Here is an 18,302-nt window from a genome sequence, read left to right as displayed (position 1 = left end):
TAAATTCAAAAGGCCCAAAGCCTGACTCAACTTTTCATATTACCAAAAAAAATGTAGACAGTGCCGTTAAACAATGTAGACTAAGATTTGAACGCCTCAAAACTTAATATATATATATATATATATATATATATATATATATATATATATGCCAAAAAAAAATGTACAGTGCAATCAAACTATTCTCAACTTGATTTTCATTAAAAGTTCGTATTTTGAACCGTCTATAATAATGTTCCATAGCAAATATTTACAATGGATGATACACAACATGTCATTTTTCGTTATTATTTACCTCTAACAACAAAAGTTAAAACAGAAAATGAAATTATACATATTTATGGTTGTTTATAAAGTGGGATTGACAAGGGTGAAACCATATATACACACACGTGATAAATGCTATAAAATTTGAAAGAATGAAAAATCACAAGAACAGGAGAGGAAGACAATGAAAGAAGTAAAATACATGTATCATACCTATTAGTGTATATAAGTTATATCTAATAACAAAATTAATTAGATGAATTTGTAAGGTAGGAAGATTGGAAACGTTTGCATAATTGTCACATTTAGAGTAGCAAGAAACTACTAAAAAGTTGAAAATTTTATTTATTTATTTGACGTTGAAAATTGTGATTAAATATAATTTAGAAAAATAAGAAAGTAAAATAATGGGAAATTGCCAAAAATAGGTTAAAAAAAGAGATTTAAATGAATTTTGGGACAAGTTTTCAGAAGAAAGACTTTTAGGACAATTTGGGTGTGAATAGACAAAAATGCCCTTCCTTAAATTTCCCTCTTCCACGTTGCTTTCCCTTCTCTCCACCATCGATTCCTTCTCTTTCGCGTACGTTCCCTTTCCCTTCTTTTTTCTTTCGTGTAGAACACCTGAACCTACTCCGGCCATCGTCACTTGCCCATCGTCGCTTGCCCATCGTCACTTGCCCATCGTCGCTTGCCCATCGTCGTTTGCCCTTCGTCGCTTGCCCTTCGTCGCTTGCCCTTCGTCGGTCGTTGTCCAGTGCATTTCGTCGCTCCTATTCGGACCATTCAATCAACTTCGAGCGTTTTATTTAGGTGAGTTTCATGTCTAACCGATTTTCAATTTATCTGCTGTAAGTAAATGTTTGTTAAGGTATTTGGTGCTATTTTCATCCGTAATTGTCTGGTTTTTGGAATTGGACTTATTTGCCGTAAATTAGTTTAGTCAAATTTTGGTTTTAGGTTCTTAGAAAGTTCAATGTTCAATGGGTAGTGAAAAATGAATTGAACTAGATTTAGTTGGATCAAATAGAGGAGGAGTAAGCAATAGGAATAGAAGGAATGAAGGTTTTTTTTTTATCTCGCACGTTTTTTTTTTAATCTCGCACCTATCTCGCACGTATCTCGCACGTTCCAAACTTTCACTATTTATTTCAAAATCAACTTGGTACACCTCCTAATCCATTTAGAGCTATTCTTTGCATGTTTAGTAACTCTCTTAGGCCCTCATGCTTTATCTCGCACGTATCTCGCACGTATCTCGCACGTTCCGAACTTTCACTATTTATTTCAAAATCAACTTGGTACACCTCCTAATCCATTTACAGCTATTCTTTGCATGTTTAGTAACTCTCTTAGGCCCTCATGCTTTATCTCGCACGTATCTCGCACGTATCTCGCACGTTCCGAACTTTCACTATTTATTTCAAAATCAACTTGGTACACCTCCTAATCCATTTACAGCTATTCTTTGCATGTTTAGTAACTCTCTTAGGCCCTCATGCTTTATCTCGCACGTATCTCGCACGTATCTCGCACACATCTCGCACGTTCCAAACTTCCACTATTTATTTCAAAATCAAATTGGTACACCTCCTAATTCATTTCTTTACATCTTGCACGCATTTTGTAGGTTCTTAAGTTCAAATCAATTTTTGAAGATACAAAAGTACTTAAGGTAGTTTAAGGATGGCACATGTTCGAATTTTAGTGCGTCACGGTGGTGAATGGGAAAGTGGATCCAAAATTATGGAAGGAATACTTGCAATGGAAAAGATCAAGAAAAACAACCCATGAAGAATGGAAAGTAGTCTCCACAACCAGAAAGAAAGACTTTTTCAGACAGCTTGAAGAAAACACATGGGTACATGGAGACGTAAGTACTCTTCCCAAACGATCGCTTATATTTGATAGACGATCGCTTCTATTAACTAAACGATCGCTTCTATTAACTAAACGATCGTTAAGTTAATATTACACGATCGCTTACTACGTAAACGATCACATGTACATTTCTTATGCGATCGCTTATCCTCTCCTTTCATTCATTAAACGATCGTTTATTTTTTCTTTGTAGACATTGGATTTGCTATTAGCCCACTTGCAGAATAAAATGTTGCATCTCAAGCACCATTGCAAGCGTTCTTTTAGAATATTACATTCCTCTTTTCTGGTAAGTTGTTATTCTTTAATTTTTTTTTTTGTATACAAGTTAAACTGCATCATTATATTCTGATTAAATTTTGACTTGTTCTTGAAGACTGGAATCAATAAACCAGACTGCATTGTTTGGAACCACATTTTTGATACTCATCTGGTGACACCAGATAATACGAAAGCTGAATGGACAGACCCAACAGCACACCTAACTATATGGACAGAAAAAGATGTCGAATACTATTTCAACACTGCTGTTGGTGATTACAACGACATACCAGGGTGGGGAGATGTCAACTACGTGATTACCTGCATCAACATAAAAGAACACTGGTTGGCTATTGCAGCTGATATGAGAAAATGCAGGATCTACGTGTTCGACTCAATGCCAAATTATGTTGAGCAGAAACTTGTTGATGAAGCTCTTCAAATGCCTGCACGATGCATTGCCTCACTCGCGATTTCAATTGGAGTCAACCTCCATTCAGATCGTTTCACATATGGCCCTTGGCCAATACGCAGATCGAAGGCCACATTACAGAAAGGGCGTTCATTGGATTGTGGAATTTTCTGTACCAAATTTGTTGAATGCCTTGTAACTGCTAGTGACCTTGGTTGTCTAACTGTGCCAAACATGAAACTGTTTAGACAACAATATGTGCTGGAACTTTGGGCCAATAAATACTTTTGCTAAATAAAAAAATATATATTCGTTCTTGTACTTTTCAGTTAATATTTGTATTCGTTTATATAATTTTTTTATGTAATTTTTATAGAGAGAATAACATATTATAATTTTAAACTTTGTTATAAAATAAATACTTTGTGATATTTTCAATTAAACGCGACCAAAATTGAGAAAGAATATTTGAGTTAATATTTGTATTCGTTTAGATACATATCACAAAATATTCGTGTAGAGAAATACTCATCGCGCACATATGTATAAACGATCTTCTTAATAAACGATGTCTAAACGATCTTCTTAATAAACGTCAAAATATTAAGCGATCGTTTAGTAAAGTCTAAACGATCGTTTGGTAAAGTCTAAACGATCGTTTGGTAAGTGTAAACGATCTTCTTAATAAACGATGTCTAAACGATCTTCTTAATAAACGTCAAAATATTAAACGATCGTTTAGTAAAGTCTAAACGATCGTTTGGTAAAGTCTAAACGATCGTTTGGTACAGTCTAAACGATCGTTTGGTAAAGTCTAAACGATATTCTTAAAATCATAAAAAAATTCAGCGATCGTTTAGCTACAAGTAGTTTTGCAACATAGAGAATAATCGATACTACTAATTGAAATGTCAATTGATACTAATTGAAATGCAACATACACAATAATCGAACAGCCAATTGATACTTGTGATTTATGTTAATATTTCAATACATAGGAGTGTTGGTCCATACTTGAAATGCTAATTGTTTTCTAAAGTATGACATGTTTTCTTGACATAATGTATCTAAACCATTGGCGAGTCAAACACCTGGCTTATAGTTTGGGACTTTGGTGATTGTTGGCACACCCACCTCAGCATTCGTGGTATGGCATGATCGTTTACTTTATCTACACCACATCCAATGATGGTTGGTATAGACTCATATGCCCAAACCTATTCCACATTTGACAAACAAGTTTACAAAGTGCCACAAAATATATATAGATATATAAACAAGTGGTTATACAATCGTTTGAAAACAACTATACGATCATTTAACATCATTAAACGATCGTTAAAAAACAACTATACGATCGTTTAACATAACTAAACGATCGTTAAAACAACAACTAAGCGATCGTTTAAAAGAACTAAACGATCGTTTAAATAACTAAACGATCGTTTAAAATAACTAAACGATCGTTTGTTTCAAATAACTAAACGATCTTTTTAAAGTTATGAAGTAAGAAGTAAGAAGTCACATACCTGTAATGCATGCGGAAATCCATTGATAGTATATTTTTTTGTCTGTGTTGATTTCTTCTTTCCCTTGGCATATTGCTTGTCCAAGGCTCTTTTCAATGCACTTAGCGTGCGTACAAAAACAATCCGACCCCAATCATAATTATTAAATGAATTCCAATCATCAGCAATCTTGAAAAAACCAATGTCCACTTTGGTTCGCCTATCTTTTCCCAACAAAGATATCTCTATAAAGTAGACTAAAGCTAATTTGACGATATCATCGTCATCACCCTCGTATTCCAAAAATATATCTTCTAAGTCGCTAACGTAAACACAGTCCTTGTCTTTGAAAAACTTCTCCAACAGTCGACTATTCCCACCCAACTGAATATAGTCCTCTTTAGGACCCCATAGTCCAGTTACGATGTTAAACTCTCTCCTACCGAAAGTACAAACAACGCCCCCTAGTAAGAAACTTATAGAATCCTTTCCTTCATCTTCCACCTCCCTTAACAGTAAGTAGTGGATGAGTGGCCCATTAAAGACAATATTTAGGTCCAAAAAGTGCCCAAACTTTGTTTTCCTAAATAAGGCTAATTGATCGGGTTTGAGTTTGGCCTTAATATTATGTGTTGTCTTTTCCAAATGAGACAAACAGCTTACTAGGGAATAAAAATGATGGGAAGGATTAATCTTGTAGAAGGGTACGTCGGTCGATGTTGAAGTCGATGTCATGATTCAAGCCTGAAGAAAAAGCAAATTCCAGCAAATATATTGAAAATGGGTTACAGATAAAACTCACTGAAATAAGAGAACACGCTCAAAGTTGATTCTTAGGTTCGAAAAGGAGAAGCGACGAAATGCACTGGAGGACCGACGACAGACGAACAGTCGGAGTATCTTCGAAGAGCAGAGCGGGAAATTTCAAAAGCGAAAGAAAGGAGATGTTTTTTTTTTTACTTCAGGTGTTCTATGCGAAAGAGAAGGGAAAGCGAACGTGGGTAGGCGAAACAATCAATAGAGAGCGATAGAAATTTAATGAAGGGCATTTTTGTCTATTCACACCCAAATTGTCCTAAAAGTCTTTCTTTTGAAAACTTGTCCCAAAATTCATTTAAATCTCTTTTTTTAACCTATTTTTGGCAATTTCCCTAAAATAATTATGGGAAAAGAAATTAGAATTAAAATGAGAAAGATAAAAGGTGAACGGAATAATGCGACGACTGATCTGAAAAGGAATGACGTAATAGATAGGTGGGAGAGATCCACGAAGGCCGCCTCCTCCGTTTGCAAACTCAAACCTCTTTCTCGTCTATTCTCCGACTAAACTTTTTCTTTTTCTTTTTTTCTTCTTCTTTGTACTCTCCCAATCACTTCTACTTCTTCTTCTTCTGCTTCGGACTTTTCTTTATTTCCTTCTTCTTCTTCTTCTTCTTCTTCTGCTAGGGTTTCCTCCGTTATCGATCTTCATTTCCTCAACAAACTATTTCCATTGCTGCTTCTTCTACATGCCTTCATAGGGTTTTCTAGATATCTTCTTTTGTTAGAAGGTTCCTTTCTTATATATATATATATGATTGGCCCGGAAATCTGACTCAACTTCAACGCCACTTTTCTGTCCTTGAGGGTTCTGTTTGGTCGACTTCTTTTTGGGGGAGATATACTCATGGCTTCTTACCGGCCATATCCTCCTCAATCGTCTTTCGGTTCTGCCCCAGCTCAGAACTCCATTCCACCTCCACCATCCCAATCTGCTTCCGCCTCTTCCCAACAGCGAGGAGGAGCTACTACTCAATATAATCAGAACTGGGGTGCTTATGCCGGCGATGCCTCTGTGCCTCCTGCTCCTTCTTCATCCTATCCCCAAAATTACAACAACCAACTTCATCAAACTTCTAATTACCACCATCAACAGTATGGTACTCCCAGAACCCAACACCCTCCACCTCCTCCTCCTCACCAGTCCTATCCTTATGCACCTCAACCACCGCCCCCTCCTCCTCCCGATTCTTCCTATCCACCGCCTCCACCCCCACCAGCGCCTTCACAACCTCCTAATCTTTACTATCCCTCTTCACAGTATTCCCAGGGTAATCAAAACCAGCAGTCAATGCAGCCACCACCTCCGCCCTCATCTCCACCACCGAGTTCTTCAATCCCCCCACCTCCACCCCCAAATTCTCCACCACCTCCATCAGCTTCTCAGCAAAAAGCAGAGGGTAAAAACATGGGAGCACACGAACGTGATAAAGGAGTTTCCAAGGATCCCTCATATGGCAGGCGTGATCGTGAAAATTCAAATCATGATAAACACCAGAAGCATTCTGGTCCCCCAATGCCTCCCAAGAAAGCAAACGGTCCTTCAGGGAGAATGGAGACAGATGATGAGAAAAAACTGAGGAAGAAGAGAGAGTTCGAAAAACAAAGGCAAGATGAGAGGCACAGACACCATCTAAAAGAATCCCAAAACACTATACTGCAAAAGACCCAGATGTTATCTACTGGGAAGGTGCATGGATCAATTGTAGGATCCCGAATGGGGGAAAGGAAGGCCACTCCTTTTCTTAGTGGGGAGAGAATAGAAAATAGGTTGAAGAAGCCAACCACATTTTTGTGCAAGTTGAAGTGAGTATGTAGATATTTTTCATTGTTATGATCTGGTTTTAGTCTTGTCTATAATTGTTGACGTTTACGAAGTATTCTTTGAATGAGTGAATGAGCTGAATGCTCAGTTAAAATTTATTCCTTGTATTGTTATTATTTTCATTGTCATAATTTTCTCACCGTCCTTTTTCCCAGGGGATCGTTTTTAGTTTCAATCTATGGATTAATGTTCTGTAATAGTCTTCAAAAACCCCAACTAATTAATGTCCCTACCAATGTTTTCTGGTAGAAATAACATTTCATGCTTCTTCTCTTATCGATGTTAGTTGATTTTTATTTTCTTATGGCTAATTATATTGTACTTCGACTTCCATGCATTTCAAAGATTCCGCAACGAGCTTCCAGATACAAGTGCTCAGCCGAAGCTCATGTCACTACGGAAAGAGAAAGATCAGTATGTATTCTATTCTTTTCCTTCCAAAGTTTGCATAGGTGTGCAACTTGTGCTGATACGTGAGGTGCTTCTCCATTTTTTGTTCTTTTCATCCCTTCATACTGCCCCTCATTTTGCTGGATACTATTATGTAATTTTGACGATCTAGAATTATTTGTCGCAGTACAAAAATTATCCTTCTTGTGATAGTTATTAACAACTGAAATTGTAGATATTAAGTGAAACGTCTTTTGCTAGACAAAAAGGGAATTGATGAAGGTAAGCCAGAGCACTAGTCGTAATATTGAGAACTCAGAAAGCTAAAGTTGGATGTATTTGCTTATAATTGTTCACCTAGACAGACAACCTTACTTGAATAGGATCAGTTTTATAGGTTGTAGAACCATTTCCTGTAGTACTAAAAATGTTTGCCTAGATAGAGTCTTTTATCCGAAATTGGAAAAAAAATGTAGTTTAGGAACTTGTGACAGCTTAGCTCTCGTAATTATCCTTCTATGCAAACCATTACTTGAAAGACGTAAAGGGATGCTATGTCAGATGTGTATTAGCATTTAAGATTGGTCGTCACCTTATTGTGTAAAAAAATGGTTTGAATTACCGCTATGTTTAGGTTGTATTGGTTGTTTCCCTTGAAATTATTAATTTCTTGGTATTACGGTCCTTTTTCTCTTTTATTATCTTATCAATAGGTTTGACTTAAATAATAAGAGGTGGCATCTTCTATTTTTTTGGGATGTTGCAGCTATACAAGATATACAATCACATCACTAGAGAAAACCTACAAACCTCAGCTTTATGTTGAGCCAGATCTTGGAATTCCTCTCGATTTGCTTGACCTCAGTGTATACAAGTATGGATCCTATAAATATTTTCTTTATAACGTGACTATTTTTTGTTTGTCGTTATTCTAACTTTTCTCTTTGCATATGCTTACTAGCCCTCCTAGTGTTAGAGTGCCCCTTGCTCCTGAAGATGAGGAATTATTACGTGATGATGTATTGAAAACTCCAGTTAAAAAGGATGGTGGTATAAAAAGAAAAGAGCGTCCCACTGATAAAGGTGTTGCCTGGCTTGTTAAGACACAGTACATCTCTCCTCTCAGCATTGAATCCACGAAGCAGGTATTGTTATTGAGGTTTTATCATACAAATAATTATGTTGCAGTTGTATCAGTGCTAACAAGGATTGCATCTGCAGTCTTTGACTGAAAAACAGGCAAAAGAACTGCGAGAAATGAAGGGTGGACGCAATATTCTTGAGAACCTCAATAATAGGTTTGTCTTTTACCTTCAAAAGAAGGAAAAAAAAACCTAGGCTATATGTGGTGTGATTATACTTTACTGAGTGATCTTTATATTTTCCAGGGAAAGACAAATTAAGGAAATTGAGGCATCATTTGAGGCATGCAAGTCACGCCCTATTCACGCCACTAATAAGAATTTATATCCTGTTGAGGTTTTACCTCTTCTACCTGATTTTGATAGGTACAAAATAATTCAATCCTTGATTTTGGATTTGGTAAATAAAATAATAGATTTATCATAGTACATTAGTGCAAGAATTTTGTGTCAGCTCCTCTTCAAGGCTGCAATACAACGTTAGGATTTAAATTGCAATTAGGGCGCATTCCTTCCTCTCCTTTTGGCACTGGATATTTTCGTGTAGGATCACTTTTCAATAAAATTTGATTGCTAGCAACAATATAATCTTTGACGATAGTCCTACAAGTTACATCATGTGCCGGCACATCTAAATTTTGACATTCCTATGACTTGCAACAATTGGATGAAGTCTGGAGGCAGTGTGCCTTATATCACATTCGTCAATGAAGTACTTTCTTATTCAAAAGAATATTGTTATTGCATCAGGTATGATGATCCATTTGTTGTGGTAGCGTTTGATAGCGCTCCCACAGCTGATTCAGAGACTTTCAATAAGTTAGACCAATCCATTCGTGACGCTCATGAATCGCAGGTCAGTTTTGAGGTTATTTATACTTCAAATATATTATTGAAAGGCTGATTGCTAAAGTTCATTTCATTAACTCATATATTAGTCTTTTTCTTACCACTAAAGAAGATATTGGTTTTAGTTTTAATCTTGGCTCTTTGTTTGAGTAGAATTTGTGGATTAGATTAGGTAGGCTAGGAAGTATTTCGGGCTTAATCCATATGTTCAAGTTGGGAACGGGCCAACTGCAACAACCCTAGGTTAGTGATGATCCCTACTTGCTTGAATTGGTAAGGTCGATTATTTAGAAAAATTCTTTAAAAAAATATAGTGAGATAATACAGTAGTTTTCTGAAGCAATAACTAAGGGCCCGTTTGGTAACGTTTCTGTTCCTTGTTTCTGTTTTCATTTTTCAAGAAATGGAGGTGTTTGGTAACGTTCCCGTTCCCTGGTCCTTAAATAAAGGAGAAACGTTTCCCATTTTTAGAAAAAATTATTTGGAACAAAAAAAAAGTAGTTTCTCCCGTTCCGTTCCTCAATTATTTCTATTGGTTTCCTTTTCCTTTTCTCAATTATTTCTATTGGTTTCCTTTTCCTTTTCTCAATTTATTTCTATTTGTTTCCTTTACCTTTTTTCAATTATTTTATTGATTTCTTCTTCCTTTTTCTTAATTATTTTTATTGGTTTTCTTTTCATTTTTCTCAATACTTTTTTGTTTCCTTTTCCTTTTCCATTTTACTCTTCACTTAATTTTCTTTTTATTCCTATCCACGTGGCGACTCTTCCTCTTCAATAGACTCTCCATGCGATTTCCTTTTCGCCAAACTCTCCACGTGATTTATTTTTCGACACTCTTCCTCTTCGCCAGATCCATGATTTTCGTCTGGGTTTTCGTTGTGGGTTTTTGCCGCCTCTCACCGTCTTCGTCTACAAGTTGGACACTTCCTATTTGCCGGACTCTTCCTCTTTGTCGGATCCGTAGTTTTTGTTGGACTCTTTGTTCGGATAAAATAAAAAATAAATATCAAAGAAAACTAGGAAACAAGAAATAGTTATCGAACATATTTTTTGTTTTTGTTTTTTTTCAAGAAACAAGAAATAGAAATAGATATCAAACACATTCCTGTTTCGTGTTCTTAAAAAAGAAGAAACATGAAACAGGGAATGGGAACGTTAACAAACGGGCCCTAAGTTATTTAACTTGCCCCTTTGGGGACTTCCTATAGACTTGAACGGTTATTATGTTGTGTTACTCAATGCCTTTAGACTTGAACGGTTATTTTCTCGAAATTACTGGCGAGTAAGAAAACTTGAGAAACCATCGAGTGGAAATGGAATTAGTTTTAAAAGGTACATATGTAACTAGTTTTCATAATACGGACTGTCTGTCATCAGAGTTATTTATTATAATTTGAGTAAGTCCTAATCTTGGTACCATACCAAATTACCAATGATCAGTTTACTTTTCAGATACAAGTTTATAACATATTTATGAACTTCCTTGATCAGTTAATAAAACTTTTCTATTTGGTGCAGTACATTTTTTTGATAAGAATTTCCAACTGAGGATAGGGGAGGATTGTTAACCTGCAGTATGAAGTAGTTCTAACCCTGCTTGTTGATCCTTTTCAGGCGATAATGAAAAGCTATATGGCAACAGGCTCAGATCCCTCAAAACCTGAAAAATTTCTTGCGTACATGGTTCCCTCTCCAGATGAGGTTGGTGGTCAATGTATTATATATTTTAATTTTATTACTTTTCATTGGAATTTTAGTTTTACGTTTTTCCTATCTTGCCAAAAGCCAAAGAGAAATGAAGTCCGTAGCATTCTTAGCTCCCTTCGCTATTCCAAGAACAAATGGAAGATCTAAAACATAGCTTAATCTACTAGGCCAAGATTAACAGCACCTACACCTTGTGTTTACATTCCTTTTTATGAAATATCTCTACTTGAACCTCTCTCTCTCACACACACACACTCCTATATGAAGCAAAATCAATAAATAAGTATCATTCCTATTTGGAGCAAGACGTGTTTATTCTCTTTTTTTGATTCAGCTATCAAAGGATATTTACGATGAGCAAGAAGATGTCTCATATTCCTGGGTTCGTGAGTACCATTGGGATGTAAGTGCAGACATTTTTAATTAGTGTACAACAATAAGTTAGAATTTTGACTGCATGCTTCGTGAGCTTTCTGATGACACTTATGGCAGGTACGGGGTGATAATGTGGATGACCCCACTACATATCTCGTTTCATTTGATGATTCAGAAGCTCGTTATGTGGTATTCATCTCTTTTCTATCTTTTTATAATTCTTTGGACTTCACATATGTATTGATGGGCTTGTTCTTGGTTTAGAAATTTACTCGTCTACTAAATTTCAATTGTAGCCACTTCCTACAAAGCTTGTTCTTAGAAAAAAAAGGGCTAAAGAAGGGAGATCCAGTGATGAGGTTGAACATTTTCCAGCACCTGCAAGAGTGACCGTAAGGAGAAGACCAACTGTAGCTACTTTGGAAGTGAAGGATCCTGGGGTATAGTCTAAAGTTTATGAAGTTCAATTAGTATTACCCATGTTTATGGTTATTGGCGATTTTTTTAACTTTGCTGCTTTCAGATTTACTCGAATTCGAAAAGAGGATCAGATATTGAAGATGGTATCGGAAGATTGCATAAACATGATAGACACCACCAAGACATGGATCAATACAGTGGAGCTGAAGACGAGATGTCTGATTGATTAATAACATTTTGGTACAACCAATTAATTTGGCTTCCCATGGATTATCTTCCAAATTCAAACGCAGCTGGGAGTCGGCCCAATTTTCCCTTTTTTACCACCAGATGTTGATGGTGCTTTATTGAGTGTGAACGTTAATGATCTATTGCTACGCTAACTTTAGCACTTGTTTTCATTATTAAATTTCTTAATTTAATCTGTATAGTTTCTTACCGACACGGCAGGAAAAATGAAATCGGATAGAAGACTCTACATTAGATACTCCCTTTTTCCAGAAAATTTGATGTAATGATCTTATAATGATTCTTTTATATGGGTAAACAATTATCTCGTGTGATGCATGTTACAATGATCTTGTACACGTCTTTGATAATAAGATTGCATTATTTTAGTGATCATAAATTTCCATTTCCCATCTTTGTATTTCTGTTACTGCATCAAAAGTCCTTCAAATTATATGAGCGCATAATGAATCAACTATAACAGTTTTTCTTTAACAAATTATGTTTACAGTTTTTTCCTTGTAAAAAAAAAAAAGAATCAACTAGCTGTTCAAGAAAGAGAGCTGGACTAGTACATGTACATTACATTGAAATTATGTAAAAGTAGACAATATACACTAAATTTGGTAACTTCAAATGTGCTACAATGTGCTACGCTGCCAACCTTGCAAAGGAAAATTGCTCGCAGTGGACCATTAGAAATGAAGACTTCTTGATGCAATTGATGCCCTGTTGGTAAAATTATAACATGAATTTAGTACCTTCACCTAGTAACACCAGTAAAGTGCTATAGAATCATAAACACGTCATGGAGCACTGACCATGCTTGTCGGCATCTGACAGCTTCCTGTCGAACAGCTCTCTTTGGATCATCAAGAGCTTTAGATATTGTGTGCAGTACCTGAAAACGGCAGAACAGTTTTGAAACATCATAAGCAGGATTAATCGCAGTGTCCCAGATAAATGATTGCAAGGAACAACCATCTGAATACCTGTCTTCTCATGGGGTATATCCTTGCATGGGGCAGTTCAGACACAGCGACAAGGCACTGAATTGCAGTTTCTCGTACGAGCTGGATAATGCATGTGCTTCAGGTTTTAGTACAATAGTGTAATATACCAGCATCATCTCTATAGCAAAAACACAGCCACTAAAAATTATACTAATTGAACTTTGATACCAGCAACTTCGTAGTTCAGCATCAGCGAATAAAAAACCATTAGGTGTTTAAAACTGAGAAAGTTCACACCTCCGGATCATGCAAGGAAAACTAGGTACAAATTGGGGAGAGGACGTTACGTGTGAAAACAAAAGGCAGATAGTGGAAACAGTTGCCTTACTCGAAGTGTTTTATAGAGGACCAAAAAAAATGATTTATATAACAGGAGAATATCAGCAGGCAGGAACCCATCAGAACGACTGCATTGCACTAGACAATAAAATGACGGATCAAGAAAAATACTTCATACCATCATATGAGAAAAGTCAGTTAGTCCAGCTAGGCAATCAACAATTTTATGTGCATTCTCTGTTACAGCTTCCTGTCCTGCAATATGAGGGAAAATTCCTCTTAGAACTGAATGAAGAATTTGTTTAAGTTTGGGGCCTTTGGGTCATGGGACCAAGGCATTGATAGAATAGAAGTTGTTTATTTAAATCCATGGATTCCCGGAAAGGTAAGACCCAATCACGAGTAAAGAATCCCTGGTTATCTCACCAATGCTTTGGCGCTAACTCCTCATCTCCCCTTTCCTTTTTAATTTCAACCGATCTTTACCCTTGCACTAGCACAGTCTATTAAAGATTATACTCATATGCTCTTCAAGTGTCTTTTTGTATAAAGAGAACTTCCGTTGAGGCATTTTTATTATTGATTTCTTCTTTAGTATTATGCTTTCTATAAGACTAGATATCTAAAACATGAGCTATGTACCAAGTGTGTGGTAGACTCGTTGATATTGTGATCAATAAAATTATAGAATAATCACATGTCAGCCAATCCTGGACGCTTCGTAACTGAACTTAACATAAGAGTAACTCACCTGATCACAGAAGGGGCAGACAAACCCTTGTCACTTTGTGGCTCATCGGTTTTCTCCCACTAAAACATTAGAGGCTAATGAAGAAGAGGTTGAATAAATTTTAACACTGGAATCCATTTTCTTCCAATCTAATTCCCCCAGGCAAATAGGACCTGATACTCCGCCACTACTCCGTGAGAGTACTAATTAGGGGTAATTATGTGGTAATCTCTTTATTGATATTGCAACATAGTGATTTTTAGTGTTTACTTGTATTTTCGGTGTTTGGGTATCACTCTAACTCCTTTTCTCCTATACATAACAAAGAATTTGTTAGTGCTAATGAAGTAAGAAAGGAAGGGACTTCAAGGCGTTTGACCGATGCTGAATTCCAAGCGAGGAAAGAAAAAAGACTGCTTTAGGTGTAATGAAAAATATTCAGCGGATCACAAATGTAAGATAAAGGAGTTACGTGAATTGAGAATATTTGTAGTTGTTAACGAAAATGAGAAATATGAGATTATTGAAGAAAAAGAACCCGAAGAGAAAGAACTAGCCACACCGGAGGTAAAAGGAGACGGTACGGCTTATGTTGAGCTATCTATCAACTCTGTAGTAGGCCTAAATGACCCTGGAACAATGAAGGTTAGGGGTAAATTGCAAGAAGAGGAGGCAATAATTTTGATAGATTGTGGAGCCACCCACAATTTTATCTCCGAAATGTTAGTGAAGAGACTGCAATCACCTACCAAGGAGACAGCACATTATGGAGTTATTTTAGGCTCCAGAACAGCTATTCAAGGCAAAGTAATTTGTGAAGCATTGGAGATTCAAAAGGATTGGACTGTGAAGGAAGACAGAAAGTATACACTGTAGAATGGGATGCTGAAGTATAAAAATCGGTTGGTACTGAAAAAGACCTCATCATTAATTCCAGCTGTTCTAAATACTTACCATGATTCGGTTGTTAGGGGCCATTCTGGATTCCTAAGAACCCACAAGAGGTTAGCTGGTGAATTGTACTGGGAAGGTATGAAAGCTTATGTTAAGAAACACTGTGATGAATGCTTAACGTGCCAACAAAATAAGACACTGTCACTATCTCCTACTGGCCTGTTGGTGCCCTTAGAAATTCCACAACAGATTTGGAGTGATATCTCATCATGGAAGGATTACCAAAAGCTAAAGGTTATGAAGTAGTTTTGGTAGTGGTGGATCGTTTAAGCAAATATGACCACTTTTTACCCCTTAAACATCCATATACAGCTAAGGTAGTAGTTGAACTGTTTGTAAAAGAGATAGTTAGACTACACAGATTTCCTATGTCTATTGTCTCGGATAAAGATAAGATTTTCCTTAGTCATTTTTGGAAGGAGATTTCAGAATCTCTAGTACTAAAGTGAATAAAAGCACCATATTATCCTCAATCCGACGGCCAAACTGAAGTGGTGGTGAATAGAGGGCTGGAGACGTATCTTAGATGTTTTTGCAGTGAAAAGCCTAAGGAATGGGTGCTTGGTTACCTGGGCTGAATTTTGGTATAATACCACATTTCAAAAAGCCTTGGGCGTAACCCCTTTTCAAGTGGTGTAGGGGCAGAAACCTCCTTCTCTGTTATCATATGGTGACGGTGATACTTCTAACTCTACGTTGGATGAACAGTTGAGGGAAATGGATATTGTTTTGGCAGCATTGCGTGAACATCTTCTTTTGGCCCAATAGCAAATGAAATAGTATGGAGACCGCAAGAGAAGGAACGTAGAATATCAGGTTGGTGAGTTAGTTTTCTTGAAAATCAGGCCCTACAGACAGTTGACATTAAGGAGAAAAAGGAATGAGAAGCTTTCTCCAAAATATTTTGGGCCTTATAAGATCTTAGAGAAAGTTGGTTCAGTGGCTTATAAGCTAGATCTACTAGTAAATACTTCCATCCATCCTATTTTCCATGTCTCACAACTGAAGAAATCTGTGGGAGAGCATTTGAATGTGCATCCCACTACACAGTATGTAAATGAAAATTTTGAATGGAAGGCTCAAACTGAAGAAATCCTTGGGTATCAAAAAAACAAAGTTGGAAGTTAAGAAGGGCTACCGAGGCATGAAGCTTTTTGGGAGAGCTTTGAAGATATGCAACGGCTTTACCCTAATCTTCACCTTGAGGACAAGGTGAATTTAGAGAAGGGAAGTAATGTTAGACCACCTATTAGATTTCATTACAGTAGGAGGAAAAAGGAGAAGTCCCAAGTGTAACACATGTGTAAATGAGTCTTAAAGTCTGTTAGTGGGGATTATAAATAGTGGTTGGTTTAGGCAGGAAAGTGAGTATCTTTGAGAGAAGTTTAGCTGGTTACTTCTTGAGAGAAGAAGAACAAGGAGATCGTATCATGAATTGAGAGTTTATCAATTCATCACTCTATAAGAGATCACATTCATACTTGAATAAAGTGTAAATTCTATACCAAAGGTAGAGTTTTATCAAATTTCAAATCACAATAGGATCCATAAGTCTCAATTGTGGTCTATTTAGACACTCTTATCAGAGGAAAATCGGCCGTGCCTCAGTATCATCTAAAAGATGTAATTGCCGGCCAATTAGTACTAGTATCAAATACAAAGCTAACATGTTAATCTGCAAAATAGAATAAAGTTACGCAACAATTAATGAAAAAGAAATACTGAATCATGGAAATAGATCAGAATCTTACCATTTTTATCCATCAATATCCCAGATAAAACAAGGAGGAGGCTATAAACTACATCCTTATTTATGCCGTTCACACTTAATGTTAACAACCCATCCAAAAGCATAGGAATAAACTGCAAAAATTAATATGTTGCTATAAACTATATGGTTTTTGTATAAAAAAGCCTGAACTGCAACAATAGCACAAATAAAACCCAGAAACAACTTTTTGTTTACATTAAAGCTAACCTTCTTTGCATCAGTCAATAAAGCAGTGAGTGGAGTATCAGATATAACATGTGCATATGCCTGGTACAACATATATCTGCAATACAAAGCGGCATATCAGAACATAGCTGCCAAAATTTCCCTTCGGCTAGCATCCAAGCAGTGTTAAAGCACGGTTATAGTAAATACTCCAAACAAGTATTTTCATGCACATTTCTTACTCCAATGTTAATAAACACCCCAGCCCAAGTTGAAGTCCAATTCAACTTTCATGAACACAAACAAACAAATGGTTTCAGCAGAAATAACCTAAATTATACATTTGCAGGAATAAGCTAGACTGCATAATGATCATTCTGTTAGGCTCCCTTTCCACCTACAACAATATTAACCAAACAGCACACACAATACACTAATACTCCAGCAGAATTCACAGAGAATTATATATAAAAGGAGAGTTAAGCTGTAGTTATATTGATATATGGATAATAGTTCACCAGCCACAAAAGATTAACAAAACCAACAAGAAACTCAGCCAAATGAGAGGGCTATACTCTCCACCATGAACTATGTTCACTCCAAAATGCCCAACGATCAACATCCCCAACCCTAATACAAAAAGCTCCTATATATATTCCTAATATTCTTATGCTCCTGCTGCCATGTGTCATGAGGACCACTGGCCATCCTAACTACCAAGCTGTCTGGGTGGAATTCCCCTTTTTACCCCTTCTCTTGTAAACTTGAGTGATTGGAGGCCTAGCAATACCCCCATGGAGAAGAGCCACCTTGTCCTCAAGGTGGAAATTTGGAAATTGATGTCGAAGCATCGCGTAGGACTCCCACGTTGCCTCATGGCTTGGTTGGTCTTTCCATTGCACCAAATATTTCCAATCACGTTCGGCCTCGTTCCAGCGGCGTTGGATCACGTTTTCCGGTTCCAACACTAACTCCATTTGGTCATTTATCATTGTGACGTCCGGATAAACTGGATGTTTGTCTCCTACTGCTTTCTTAAGTTGCGATACATGGAAGAGGGGATGTATTTTAGCAGTTTCTGGAAGGTCCAGCAGGTAGGCGACCTCTCCTACTCGTCCCAACACCGTATATGGTCCAAAATACCTTGGTGATAATTTCTCACAGCGTTTTTTCGCTACTGACTGCTGTCTATAAGGCTGCAATTTTAAGTATACCCTGTCCCCAATGTCAAACACCACGTCCCGACGATGGATATTGGCAAATTTCTTCATTCTTTCTTGGGCGTGCTGTAAATGTCGCTTCA

At 36.8% G+C, this 18,302-nt stretch overlaps 3 protein-coding genes across 5 annotated transcripts in view; 2 read left to right on the top strand and 1 right to left on the bottom strand.

Annotated features, from left to right (window-relative positions):
- The first annotated feature begins 2,347 nt into the window (after positions 1-2,347).
- Positions 2,348-3,142, top strand: LOC127143823 (uncharacterized). Its single transcript, XM_051079011.1, has 2 exons — positions 2,348-2,437; positions 2,525-3,142. Exons 1-2 carry the CDS (start codon positions 2,378-2,380, stop codon positions 3,113-3,115), a joined length of 651 nt encoding a protein of 216 aa, XP_050934968.1. The 5' UTR covers positions 2,348-2,377; the 3' UTR covers positions 3,116-3,142.
- Positions 3,143-5,533: 2,391 nt separating this feature from the next.
- LOC103500777 (protein PAF1 homolog) lies at positions 5,534-12,434 on the top strand. The gene is made up of 12 exons (XM_008464193.3): positions 5,534-6,954; positions 7,319-7,387; positions 8,130-8,237; positions 8,325-8,508; positions 8,585-8,661; positions 8,752-8,871; positions 9,256-9,361; positions 10,972-11,058; positions 11,399-11,467; positions 11,557-11,628; positions 11,736-11,879; positions 11,963-12,434. Exons 1-12 carry the CDS (start codon positions 5,996-5,998, stop codon positions 12,083-12,085), a joined length of 2,118 nt encoding a protein of 705 aa, XP_008462415.2. The 5' UTR covers positions 5,534-5,995; the 3' UTR covers positions 12,086-12,434.
- A 120-nt stretch (positions 12,435-12,554) lies between these two features.
- The window catches only part of LOC103500778 (MMS19 nucleotide excision repair protein homolog), a 31,170-nt gene continuing 25,422 nt past the window's right edge, over positions 12,555-18,302 (bottom strand). For 2 of the 3 annotated variants that reach the window (XM_008464195.3, XM_051079000.1), the window contains 6 exons: positions 17,042-17,117; positions 16,815-16,926; positions 13,558-13,634; positions 13,080-13,160; positions 12,909-12,988; positions 12,555-12,816 (listed from right to left, as the gene is read on the bottom strand). In XM_008464195.3, coding sequence (XP_008462417.1) covers positions 12,783-12,816; positions 12,909-12,988; positions 13,080-13,160; positions 13,558-13,634; positions 16,815-16,926; positions 17,042-17,117 — 460 coding nt within the window. In that variant the 3' untranslated portion in view covers positions 12,555-12,782. Of the gene's footprint in view, positions 12,817-12,908; positions 12,989-13,079; positions 13,161-13,557; positions 13,635-16,814; positions 16,927-17,041; positions 17,118-18,302 lie in introns of those variants that run through there. The other variant, XM_051079002.1, reaches the window with a different exon arrangement.

This window comes from Cucumis melo, chromosome 1 (genome assembly GCF_025177605.1).
Source record: "Cucumis melo cultivar AY chromosome 1, USDA_Cmelo_AY_1.0, whole genome shotgun sequence".
Classification (NCBI taxonomy): domain Eukaryota; kingdom Viridiplantae; phylum Streptophyta; class Magnoliopsida; order Cucurbitales; family Cucurbitaceae; genus Cucumis; species Cucumis melo.
This window is presented reverse-complemented; position numbering and strand designations above follow the sequence as displayed.

Coding starts and splice junctions, on each gene's coding strand:
- LOC103500777 (XM_008464193.3), top strand. CDS start 5,996: ATGGCTTCTTACCGGCCATATCCTCCTCAATCGTCTTTCGGTTCTGCC. Junction 8,872..9,255: donor CTTCTACCTGATTTTGATAG/GTACAAAATAAT, acceptor TTATTGCATCAG/GTATGATGATCCATTTGTTG. Junction 11,880..11,962: donor TGGAAGTGAAGGATCCTGGG/GTATAGTCTAAA, acceptor TGCTGCTTTCAG/ATTTACTCGAATTCGAAAAG.
- LOC127143823 (XM_051079011.1), top strand. CDS start 2,378: ATGTTGCATCTCAAGCACCATTGCAAGCGTTCTTTTAGAATATTACAT. Junction 2,438..2,524: donor TATTACATTCCTCTTTTCTG/GTAAGTTGTTAT, acceptor TTGTTCTTGAAG/ACTGGAATCAATAAACCAGA.